A 12,259-nucleotide genomic window follows, 5' to 3' on the forward strand; every position below is an offset into this window, starting at 1 on the left:
GTTGGGTTTGGGTGGGTCTTGTCCTGGGTTGAGACCTCCTGTGCTAAAAGCTTTAGGACATGGCTTGTAGTTTAAAGGCATATTGCACTTAGGACCTGGTCTCCTTCAAGCAACTGCTCTGTCCTAGCAGGATGTGATCCGTGGAGGAGGATCAAACAATTATTGTTAACAGGCTGCTTCCACCCAGATTAATGTTCACCCAGTTGAACATGCTCCTGGCAGCTGCATTGCCTTAGGTCAGGAAAGCCAGGAAGGTGATTGTGGATGTGTCCTACCTAGCGTGAGACGCCTAAGCTTGAGAAATCAAGCAGGAGCTGGGATCCCAGGAGCATTATACCTGCCTTTACAAGCAGCTTCTGCCCCTCATCCCCATCCATGTAGATTCTTTGCTGACAGACACTGGCCTCCCCATTGGAGTGTAACAGTGAAAGGGTCTGAAATGTATAACCACATGGGGTTTACACACCACAGAGCCTGCCCAGCACATGCAACACCCGTACCTGCTGTACCCCATGGGCTTATGCCTAAACAAACTGTGCTTCTTCATCACTCCTTGCCATTTCAATTTGTGCCAGTTGCTGGTGCAAATTGTCCAGGGCGTCCTGCCAGTGTTTGAATAATGCTGAGGAGAAAGTCTGTCTGGCCGGCAGGATTAGTCCTGGCTTGTCTGCAGGTGGTACTGAGCTTCTGCATACTCCTGCTGCTCAGCGAGGCATGCTGCCTGCCTCCAGAGGGGAAGAAGGTGCATGAAGGCAAAAGGTCTCGCTGGCGAAGTACCCATGGGCTGGATCCTCAGCTGGTAAAAACTGGAACGGCTCCATGGAGGGTGTGATGAAGGGTCTGGCTGCCTGCCCTTGCCCTGGGCTCCCAGGAGAGCTGGGGAAGGGGCTGCTGGAGAAAGTCTCATCCCTGCTGCAGGGCTGGTCGGGCCCTTGCATCACCCCGAGGTCTTCTCTGCTATGGGTTTGCTTCCTATCAGCTATGGAGAGGGGAGATGGGAGAGGGAGCAGTGTTTGGGATGTGGCTTTGCCATCAACTGCTTATTCTTAGCATTATGCTTATTCTTAGCATTATTCTTAGCTTATTCTTAGCATTATGTTTATAATACCCTGCTGAGCTCCAGGGAGATGTGTGTGGGGTTGGTGGCAGCACAGGGCTGAGGTCCAGAGTGAACACCCCAGCTCTTACCATGGTGTTTGAATCCATATGGCTGCTGTGTCCCCATTCCACCCCTGGGGAAGCAGCCCAGCAGAGGCATTCACTGCCGAGCTATGCCAGGACTTGTTCTGCAGGGTGGTGGTGACCAGCTGCGAGTACCTCTCCCTTGAAACCAAGTGTTTGGGGTTTTCAGAGGCTCTCTGCACACACAATGTCATGGAGCTGAGGCAGTGCATTGCAAGAAGCTTTGGGTTTGCAGCATCAGGGTAGAACAGCTGTGGCAAAAGAGATTCAGAGGCAAATGGAAAGAAGGCAAAGGCAGGGGCTGGCCTGTGACATCCCTCAGCCACTGGTCAGGGCTGGTGGGATAACACTGACCAGAGGTGGCTGGTTTCATCCTCAGCTACTCCCTGAGCAGGAGCCGACCTTCCGAATCTGCCCAAATACGCTGACTTGTGCTCGCATTGACCTTCCTCCTGAACCACCTGGGCCAAGGGCTGCTGTGCCCAGAGCATGGGGCTGTCTTAAGTTCACACCAGCACCCCAGGACAAAGGCTCCTCCAGCCTGTTCTCCCTGGGGAGTGATGTGCCACCAACACCCCATTGCTGAGGACAAACCTGTCCTTGTGCAACAGGGTCTGTAGTGACGGAGCTCATCCTGGGCTGAGTGCGATGCTCCTTTTGGGTTATTCCGGTCCTTCTTGGAAAGGTCAGGATTAGTTTTGCTCAATGGCAGTTAAGACATTAAAAAGGGCTGGGGAAGAAGGAGTTAAAGGTTTGCATTGGAAGAGCAGGGGCCTGCAGAGGCTTAAATCCTACTCTTTCCTCAGCAGTGTTGGGGGCTGGAGAGGCTGCTCTTTGCTTCTGCTTGCAGGTTTGGGGCTTTGTGGACGTGCACAGTTGTGCTTCCAGCCGGTCACTCCCAGCCGGGGGGCGCAGGGGCAGCCCAGGCCCCACGGTGATGGGCACTGGTGGGGCAAGGGGTGGCGCTGTCCCCTGTGCCCCATCCCTCTTGCAGGTGGCTGTGTAGGGGAGGGCTGGCTGCCTCTGCCAAGGGAGGGCTCAGCTTGCACTGGGCGGGACTGGGGAGTACTGGGAGCGCTGCCATGGATGGGTGGGCTGTAGGAGCGGGGACACAGGGAGCGTAGGAGCACAGGGCTGGATGTGGCTGAGGTAGGTGCCTACCTTCCTCATAACTCCTCCTTCTTCCCAGGTCTGATCAGCTCGTGTCGAGGGTGAGCACTGCCCGGCTGGATGACGGATGCTCTGTGCAGCTCTGTCCCACTGGGCACAACCAGGAGGGGAGGTGGGACAGGGGGATCGTGGTGGGCTGGTTTAGGGAGCCAAGAGCTCAGGCTGTGGCCCACACAGTCGAGGGGGCTGTATCCCAGCTTGGGGCATCACATCCCCGCGGAGCTGGTTGCGGCACGGTGTGAGGAGCAGACGCAGCTCTGCCACATCAGCCTGGAGGGGTGTGCAGGGGCCGTGGGCTTCAGCTGAAGAAGCGGTGGTGACTTGTGTTAAATGTGGTTGTTCCTGCCCCCTCTCCTGCAGAACCCTCCCACAGCCCAAGCGAGATCCCCACCAGCTGTGAGTGCTGCGGGCGACCAAGCGGAATCTTCTCCCAGAATGATGGAAAACAAAGTGTTCATGTCATTTACCTTCTACAGCACAATCTTGATCTTAAAAATGTACGTCGTTGCCATCATTACAGGACAAGTGAGACTCAGAAAGAAGGTAAAATCCAGTTTCCTTTTCCTTCTTCTCCCTTTCTGCCTTTTTCCTTGGGTTTCTGTAGTTTTTCTTTCTTCTTCTGTTCCTGTAAAGGCCGACACAGTTTTCCTGAAGCAAGCCGAGTTTTCTTTGAAAAGTTGAAAGCAAAACCTCTTTCATAGCTGCAGCAGATAAATATCTTGCTTCGCTTTGGCTCTTTATTGTTTGCTTCTACCATCTGTAGCTTGATGTTTATAATTTCTGAATCCTAATCTAAATAATAATTTCAGCTATAAAAAGCCATGCAGGTGAGCTGCTTCTGCAGAGAGACTGTTTACAGTTAATTTGCCATGTCCGGAAGAGAAGGAGAGGGGAAAAAAAGGTTTAAGAAGAAATCATGCAATGTAGCAGAAAGCTTTTGAGCTTTCGGAGGCTAAATGGCTGTGTGAATGCTCCAGGAGAGCAGAAAGTCACGGGGAATAAAAACAATAGCTGGAGGAAATGGTTCTTGGACACAGGGGAAAATACAGGGAGGACTGGGAGCTGTAGCTGCCATCAGGAGACGGGGTTAACTGGGCCTTTTATTGCATGCACCCAAATTGAACTTGTCTGTAAAATCTGTTTTAAAGTATTTAAGGAGTTTCTGACTTCATCAGTAGAGCAGGAAGGAGAGGATTCTGTTCTTAGATAACATGCAAAGAGATATCCCTGTGCAGTAGCATCGCTGTAACTGATGATTTGGGTTCTCCCCTTGTGTTTCTAACTGATGCTCCGGCACTGGGACAGTCTGGGTTTGTAACATGATTAAAGAAAGCACCAGGGTCCTTCCCAGGCTGCAAAGTGGAGCTGTCATGTGTAACCAGGTCCTTGAGGAACAGCTTCTGAGCATAGGTGGGAAGCTCGTATAAGTCATTTTTATTTGTAACTTGATTAGCATAGGATCCAATTTCCCTGGGGCCTGTTTCAGTCACGGTATCACTGCCAAAGAGCCAGCCAGGGAATATTCTTTCTTGGTAGGGTGAACTAATCTGTCAGTCCTGGTTATTTTTTGGATGCTACATTCAGTGTCGGTCTGCACGCTCTGTGCCAGCAGTTGGCAAAGCCTCCTTTAAATAGGTTTAATGGGGAGAAGACTGGGATGAGGCCGGAGCTCCCTTGAAGCCCCCAGTTTGGGACCTGCTTGGTGGGCAGAGTTGGGTTTTTCAGAGGATAAGGAAAACCCCTCGGGAGGTTCAGAGTTTAACCCCCAGGTCTGTGCACGTGGAAGTGCAATTACTCTTAGTTTTGTGAAGGGTGGTGAAAAACTGCCACAAGAAAAAATCCCCACAAGTCTTAAAGATTAGGGGGTAAAGCTTCTACCTGTGAAGTTCCACCTGTGAAAATGGTGAAGTATATATATAATGGGGACTCTGTCTTGCAGGCATTTGCTAACCCGGAGGATGCGCTGCGCAACGGGGGGCTGCAGTACTACCGTGAGGACCCCGATGTGGAGCGGTGCCGCAGGCGAGTACTCGGAGGTGCTGGCATTCCCTGTGCCGCAGGGAGATCCCTGGCAGCTGCTGGCAGAGCAGCAGTGGGAAGCTAACAGGCTCATTAATTAAGTAATTACTTTGATGGGTTGGTTGCCCGGAGCTCAGCTCTGGGACCCTGCACACTAGAGCAGTTTAATCTTTAACGGGAGCGTGGTGTGTGCTGGAGCAAGGACACATGGAAGGACCCAGGTTTGGGTCCAACAGGCAACTCTGACACAAGCTCATTCCTAGATGCTCAAAGTCCTGCAAGCCCCTGAGGTCTTGTCCCATACCCACACCCAAAAGCTCCTTGTGTCTTGCTCCAAAAGGACCCCAAATCCCCCCAGATCTCCGCACAGCTTGCACAGGGGACTGGGTGACTGGTGCAAGGCTGTATGTGGCTGCTCTTTTTGGGGGATTTAGGAAGAGGCTGGAATGACTGTAGTAACTTCTGCCTCCCTATTGGGCAAAATCTGAATCTTCCCCCTCTTTTGTGAGGCTCACAATTCCTCAGAGGTAAAGCATGGGGTCATCCAGCCCCAGGCTCGGTTTGCCATCCCCCTTACCCAGAAAGAGGTGCCCCAAGTGTTGGGCTGTATCTCTGGTGACATGCAGGAAAGGCTGGAGCTGTGTCCTGCCATCACTGAGCCCTCGGCTGCCAGCTCTGCTCTGGGCTGGGGACTGCACCGCTCACCTCTCACCACCTGCAAGACTTGCTTTAGAAAACATCCCGTTCCACCTAATCCCCAGGCTTCCAGAGGAAGGAGGACGGCAAACAAGCTGTTTCCTTGCTAGGAAAAAGAAAATAATGGTAGTAATAATAATCATGATCCTCTTTTGGTTAGTCAGAAAAAGACAAACTTCCATAAAAATAAATAACCGGAGCTGCAGCAAAGACCTGGAGAAGTTTGGGATCTGACTGTGCAGTTAAAGTGCTCCTTGGCACTTTAGCTCAGCCACAGGGAAGACATTAAACCCAAGGTGTTTCCCCTGAGCAAGGGTGTTGTTGGGTTTTCTCCTCAGGCATTACTGGGATGGGAGCAGAGCCATGGCTGGGCTGCTGGGCAAGGGCAGAGCAGGGGAGAAAAAGCAGTAGGCAGGAGGAGGTTTCCCCCTTGCCTTGTAGAGAGGCCCCTGGCTGCATCTCAGCTCTTTGCTCTCCTTTCTCCTCCCTGTTCTTCCACTTGTCCTTCCAGCCCTGCTGAATCCCAGAGCCCTTGGGGGCTGGTTTGGCTGGGGCAGTGGGTGTCCATCAGCTGCCCTGTCCTGGCATGGCTGACACCAAAGCAAACCATGCCCATCACCATGGTCCTGGCTGGGCTGAGGGAGGGGTTTGTGGTGGTACCTGCAGAGGTGATGCTGGCTTAGGAAGGCAAGCGGGACCTTGGGCTGGGAAGGGAAGGGGTTGTGAGCAGGAGAGCCTGTCCTCTTTGGGAAGGGGCTGGCTCTGCCCAGGGACTGTCTGGCCGAGAGGAGCAGACAGCTTCATGCTCCTCCCCTCCACTCTCCACTTGGCAGGGAACACATGTCCTTCTTGTCCAGGCTCTGATCAGTTCATGCACACCGAGTCCTCCTGGCCTTGCTGCTACAACAGCAGGACTCACTTTAGTGTCTTTTCTAGGCCAATTCTTCCATACTGGCGGACACAGGGATAACTGACACGAGGGACAGGAGAAGGGGCTTAAAACACACCTCTCTCTTCTTTCCCATAGCCAGTTTTCAGCCAGGTCTATCCCAGGCTGTGTCTGCACTAATGACCTGTGACACAGCACCCTAAAACTTCTGGGCCACATCTCAGCTTGTGCAGCACCTTGGCCTTTGTTTCAGGGAAGAAATTCCTTAAAATTTTACCTTGGCTTTGTGAACATGTGAAAACATGCCTGGGCACAGGAATGGTGAAGCAGGGGCAGCTCTTATCAGGGCTTCATCTCTGCCTCTCAGACCTTCAGAGATATCAGAGAAAAGGCAACTGAGCCTCGTGACTGGGCCACTCTTCAGCCCAGAACCATCCCCATCGACCAAGGCATGACCTGTGAGTCCTCTTATTGAAGCACGGGGCCCTGTCCTGCAGAAAGCAGGTCTTGCATTGCAAGGGAACAGAAGAGGGAGAGGCAGAGGTGGTGGGAGGGTGAGGACAGCCTGCTGCTTTGGGGACTGGCTTTTAGGGATGGTACCTGGGGGAGAAGTGACACAACCTACATGACATGATCAGATCCTGATGTTGTGACACCCAGGCAGGTGCATGTTCAGATGGAGCACAGGGTTTGGCCCCACAAGTACCAATGTGCCATCACATGCCAGCCTGACTACGGTCCAGTTAAGGAGATGTTCCTGGTATCAGGGGGTGCTCGGGGCACTCCTCCTTGGTCCCCTTTGGATGCACTTAGGGAGAGGGATGAAACCATGAACCCTCTCATCCTGTGAGCTCCTCCTCTGGAGAAACCACAGTCAGGAAGCCACCTTTTACTGTGTAACTTGGCCACATCTGGGGCCGTGCTGTGCTGGCACCACCCCAGCTTTGAGCTTTTCGCAGGTTCGCGGGGTCTTGGTTTTGCTTTGTTTATTTAAAATCTCTAACCCTCGAGCTGTCTTGTCACAGCAAAGGTGTCCCAGTCATGGAGAGCAAGTTTCAAGAGTGCAGCATCCCAAGGGAGAGACACCAGGTGTGAAATCCTGCTGCCTGTGTGTGTAGGGGGATCTGACTCTTTTGGGGACTGCATCTGCCCCATCCAATGGAGGAGAGGGCCAGCACCATCCAGGGATGGGCTAGAAGGGATGGGAGATAGCAGGGAAGCCTGGAGGGAAGGAATAACCTTATCTCCCTTTTCAGGGCTCACCAAAATGACATGGAGAACATCTTTCCCTTTCTCTTCCTCGGAGCCATCTACTCCCTGCTGGATCCCACTCCCGCAGTGGCCAGGATCCACTTCTTCATCTTCTGTGTGGGACGTATCATCCACACCATCGCCTACCTCCTGCAGCTGAAGGCCCCCACACGCTCCGTGGCCTATGGCGTGGCACAGCTGCCCTGCTTCTCTATGGCTCTGCAGATCCTCCTCGCCACCACCCCATACTGGTAACACCCAGCGAGACCAACCATCCAGACCCCCTTGTCCTGCACTCTGCTGGTTTCCCCGGCTGGACTGGGTGGTGTATGTGTGAGTGTGCATGTGTCTGTGTGTGTGGGCACATGGTATGTCCCCATGCTATTGAAATTGGGCAGGGAAGTCACCAGAGAGAAGGGGCACCTCTCCCTGTGGAGCAGGAAGGGGATGCGGAGGCAGGTTTCTCTTGCTCCTGCTAAGGGTGGGAGGGGAAAGCACCCGGACTACCCCTCGAGGAAGGGGTTCATTGGCAGAAAGAAGGTTTTCTGGCCCAACTGCATTCAGAACTGGGAAGAGGAAGATGTGCCCTTTCCCTTGGTCACAAATACCCCATGAATCAGGAAGTGAAGATCATGAGGGTCCCAAGAAGCCTCGTGGTCAGCAGAGGGAAGTTATGAAACAGCTGCCTTTCTCCTGCCCATCCCTTCAGGTCTGTGGGGACAGGGGTCCCGTAGGTCCCCTCTCCCATGAGAAGGGCAGAAGGCAGGTGCCTGCCGGGCACGTAACATGGAAGTTGAAACCTCAGGGGTGACGTGAAGCCACCGAAGCATTCAGTGCTCCCAGCACCGCCTCGTCTCACACCCCAGGACTCAGCTCCCTGCCAGGGAGTGTCACTGCAGGCAGGAGCCTGCCTGTCCCAGCCAGGACACCCCACGGCCGGTGTTCAGCAGCTCCCAGCCAGCAGCAGCCGTGGCTTTTCCACCTCAGTCTCACCATGGCAAGATGCAGGGGGATGTGCCTGGAGCAACCAGCAGGAATCACCCCACAGGGAGCTGAAAACAAAGCTCTGGGACTTCTGGAAAGACTGAGATGCTTACACCAAACAGGGGGTTTGCAGTTTGCAGACAGAGCTTTCTCCCAAGGGCAGTATCTGCGTTCACATGCCGCTGGTGCCTGAAAACACTCCCAGAGCAGCAGAGTGAACTTCTCTTCCTTTGTTTGTAGCCTTTCTCTGGCCGCAGAATAGCCACTGCTATTTGGGGAATGTGCCGTGACCGCTTTGGGGGTGTTTTCTTTCAGCTGTTTCCTGCTGTCCACTGCTGCCCCGCCGTGCACAGCCTGGGTTAGCTGGTGTTTGCAGGAAGCTCTGGAAATGAGCAGAGTGGCTTTGAACCACCACACGGGAGAATACCACTGCTCTGTGGTGTCACCTGAAAGCTGTCATGTTGGAAAGGGAAGGCTGGGACCAGGGCATTGCAGGGTGAGAAACCCTCATGAGCTCCTCTGCTGCTGGTCCAGGCAAAGGCAGCACACAATAAAGCACCCCTATGGAGGACAAGGCAAGAGGAAGTCTCTGCTGTTCAGTGCCTCCTTTGAGGGCAATGCAGAGTTTTACTAAGATCACAGGGGGAAACCAGAATGAGCAGAAAATAAATTCCCCTTCCTAATTACTGTCCTAATTACTAACGCTACTCCCTTAACTCCTTGGAGGTGCTCTTACTGAGCCCTCACTGAGCGCCTGCGTGTACAGAGGACAGGATGAAACACCAGCTCAGCATGATGCTCTGAGCCCTTGCCCAGCTTGGGTAGCACCACTAACTCCTGACCTCCATGGGGGAAACAGAGCCCAACACATGTGGAAGGTGGGCAGGACTGCAGGTTCAGCACTTTGCTCTTGGCCACATCTCATTTACACAGCCTCAGCAGATGCCTGGGTAACACATACCCCTCTTAACAAGCCTTTTCTGCCTAACATGGTGCACAAGGTCTCAACCCCCTGTACATTTCTCTCGCACGTGCATCCTGGTGGCAGGAAGCAAATATTCCCAATAAAAACAAATCATTGTGCTCTGATACATCCTTCCTTCGGGAGCAGCAGATGCAGCTGGGTAGCAGCTGGGTCCAGCCCAGCAGGATGGCTCCACAGCTGCAAAGTGCTTTGCTAAATCCCATTGCAGAGCCTGGAATACCCTGGGACTTCTAAAGAGACATTGCTTTCCTTTGGACCAACTTGCCCCACAGGGAGAGCTCTTGTCCAGGTGTACATTATTTGTGCTGATCCTTTAAATTCAACAGAGCTGGAGGGTTGCAAAGCAGCCCCGTTGTGGTTTCATCCTTCTTAGAGTAAGCAAGTTGCTGCAAAGCTTGGTGTTCACCCAAATCTCCATCCCAGCTCCCCTAGAGCAGGTCTAGTAGTATGAGATGCTTTGTCCCAGCAAGCTTTCTTCACATCCCACCTGCACTCAGCTGAATGCTTCTTGCCTTTGGAGCCAAGCTGGTGCTTAAATCCTGGAGGGCTGGAGAAGGTCAGGTACGATGTGGTTGCTCTCATTCCCGTGCTTAAGACTTGCAAAGGAGCTGCCTGTGTTTTTTCAAGCTCAGCAGCCCCCTTTTATTGCCGGTAGGTTGCTGGCAAGCAAATGCCTTGTTTTCCTGGTTTTCCCCTATTAAACTGTTGGTGTTTGGGAGGTGCTGCCCCATTGGTGTCTGCATTTGCTGGCTGAGAGTGGTGAAATGGCTCCACTTGGTAGTTTTTTCTTTCCCTCATGCTTTTTACTTTCAAATAAGAAAGGCAGTGGCTTTATAAGATGGACCCTCTCCAATACATGTTGCTGTGGTTAGAGATGTAGCTGGGGCTGAGTTTTTGGCATGAGAAGGAAGAAATGGGACTGCAGAACTTCCCCCAGCCCCCAAAACCGCCAGCTCCTTCAGCCTCTTCTAAACTGCCTGTTTGGTGCCTGGGGCTGATGCCCTGCTTGGGGAAGCTGAGGTTACATGCAGAGCTCTGCTTTCTTCTTTTTTATATATAAAAAAATAAACCTTGCAGTGCTGGCTGCAGAGGGAAGCTTGGGAACGTGAACTCTCCTGCTTCCAAAAAAACAAACAGGGAAAGCCCACAAGGCAAACTTCAGAGAGGCCCAACCATGAGCTCGAAGTGCTGCTGAGGTTTGGGGGAGGCAGGATGGAGCCTGGCTCTTGGCTGCCTGCTCACCCAGGGCCCCATCAGGGCTCTCCCAGGACTGCGGTGGTTGGAGCCACCGGCTCTCCCCTGGGCACAGAGGTTGGTGTTTGCTGCATGCAGGGCAAGTGATGAGCTAAAGCGCTCCCTGCCTTTTCCCAAGTAATACCCAAAAGCGCAGAGCTCCCACATTCCTGCTCCAGCATCTTTGCATGAGAAACATGTGCCCAGGGCTTCTTGCTGCTCCAGGAGGGTGGGGATGGTGGTGGCATCTACCAGTTTCTTCCGGTGTCTCATTGTATGTGCCAGCAATTTGGTTTTCAAACCTGAAATGGCAACACTGTGAAACCCAGCTGGGACTGCAGAACAACAGTTTGGTGTTTAAATATTTGACTATGATTCACACTGTCAGGATGTGTCATCCCTCTGCTCTGCTGAGCCCAAGGTGTCTGGAGGTGGAGGAAAAGCAAGTGGAGACCCAGCACAAGCTGCTTCCCCTCCCATATGTTTCCAGCCAATTCAGCCCCACGATCCCTCCTACCCCTGAGCTTTGGGCTTACCTCTTCCTTACCTGCCTGTGCCACTTCCCAGGTCTCTCCTGTTCATCCAAGCCTTCCCCTGGTGGGTCTGGGACCAAGATCCCTCCTTGGGCAACCCTCCTGTGACACAAGTCACTTTGCCTTCTCTGCCCTCCCAAAATCTCCCATTTCCTTTAGCAGATTTGGGGCTCTTCTGCTATAGGGTTTTGCTATGCAAATCCCTGTATTCCCCTTCTGGAACAGTGGATTCCCGTGGCTTGTAGGAAGAGCCAGCTCTGCAGGTATGGACATCCCAGAGGTTAGCCCCCTGGAAAAGATAACCAGAGAGGAGCAGGGAAACGCGAGGATGAAGTTGGCACAAGGAAAACTCTATCCACTGGGTTACTCTGCTCTGGATTTGAGCTGTGAGGTGTCTCCTGTTTGCGATGCGGGTGTCAGCCCCAGCAGGGAAGAAGAAGCCGGACGGGGGGGAGTGTCCCTGGCCCCGTGCGGGGAGGACACAGCAGCACCATGGGGGGGTTCGCTCCGCACCCCGGCCCCGCCGGGCCACCGCGGGCCGCGCTCCCTGCGCGGGGCTGCAGCACCCTCGTGTGGCTGCGAGCACCGGCGGCGGGGGCACCCCGCGGACCCCGGGCCACCGAGACCCAGCCTGAGTGCGGGCAGGCCCCGGGGGTTGAGGTGTGCGGGGCGGAGGGATGGAGGGAGCGAGGGATGGACGGATGTTGGGTACCATTCCCTGGGGAGTGGGTTGAGGAGGGGGCTCATGTCTGTTCCTGTGCCCATCAGCCGCAGACGCGATGCTCTGCCCCACTCCTGGCCATGCAGTGTGTCCACATGCAGTAATTCTTCCTTGCCTGCAATAGCTCTTTTTTGGCTTTGTAACACCCGCTACAAAGGCAACCTTTTCTTCCTTCCTCCTTCCCAGATTGCCACAGATCTTCACATCCCCTGTAGGTAGCCACCATCCAGCTTCTCAAAAGCTGCTCTGCTGCCTGTGGTTGCTTCCTTTTGGGATTTGGAAAGAAGCAGCAAAATATCAGCTGCAGGGAGGAGCTGTTCTCCTTCCTCCTTCCGAACGGAGCGCAGAGTTTGGGGTGACTGTCACATCCCCCAGCGCAGGAAGGGCTCTGCTGCTGCGAAATGACATGTTGCTGTCGCCTACATGTTTCTGCAGCTCGCAGGCGGTGTCAGCAGGGTCTCTGGACCTTCCCGTTGCCACCAGAGGGAGAAGGGCTCCGCACAAGGATAGCGGGAGAGGAGGATGCTGTAACCGCTACATGTCTGTGTAATTCATTCTGGATGGGGATAACCAGCCTGGCATCCCTGCGAGCTGGA

At 53.7% G+C, this 12,259-nt stretch overlaps 1 protein-coding gene across 2 annotated transcripts; it reads left to right on the forward strand.

Moving 5' to 3' along the window:
• Positions 1 to 2,240: 2,240 nt before the first annotated feature.
• PTGES (prostaglandin E synthase) lies at positions 2,241 to 9,894 on the forward strand. Of its 2 annotated transcripts, none has more exons than XM_030507104.1 (4): positions 2,241 to 2,331; positions 2,713 to 2,895; positions 4,292 to 4,374; positions 7,213 to 9,894. In XM_030507104.1, exons 2-4 carry the CDS (start codon positions 2,788 to 2,790, stop codon positions 7,460 to 7,462), a joined length of 441 nt encoding a protein of 146 aa, XP_030362964.1. In that variant the 5' UTR covers positions 2,241 to 2,331; positions 2,713 to 2,787; the 3' UTR covers positions 7,463 to 9,894. The 2 variants fall into 2 exon arrangements, with proteins under 2 accessions (XP_030362964.1, XP_030362963.1); XM_030507103.1 differs by lacking the exon at positions 2,241 to 2,331 and adding an exon at positions 2,399 to 2,464.
• The last annotated feature ends 2,365 nt before the right edge of the window (positions 9,895 to 12,259 follow it).

The sequence above is a fragment of the Strigops habroptila genome, chromosome 15 (genome assembly GCF_004027225.2).
Source record: "Strigops habroptila isolate Jane chromosome 15, bStrHab1.2.pri, whole genome shotgun sequence".
Taxonomy (NCBI): domain Eukaryota; kingdom Metazoa; phylum Chordata; class Aves; order Psittaciformes; family Psittacidae; genus Strigops; species Strigops habroptila.

Excerpts from the sequence above, each read along its gene's own strand:
- PTGES (XM_030507103.1), top strand. The coding sequence starts at position 2,420 with ATGCTCTGTGCAGCTCTGTCCCACTGGGCACAACCAGGAGGGGAG. Across the intron at positions 2,896-4,291 it reads AAGTGAGACTCAGAAAGAAG|GCATTTGCTAACCCGGAGGA; the intron begins GTAAAATCCAGT and ends TCTGTCTTGCAG. Across the intron at positions 4,375-7,212 it reads GATGTGGAGCGGTGCCGCAG|GGCTCACCAAAATGACATGG; the intron begins GCGAGTACTCGG and ends CTCCCTTTTCAG.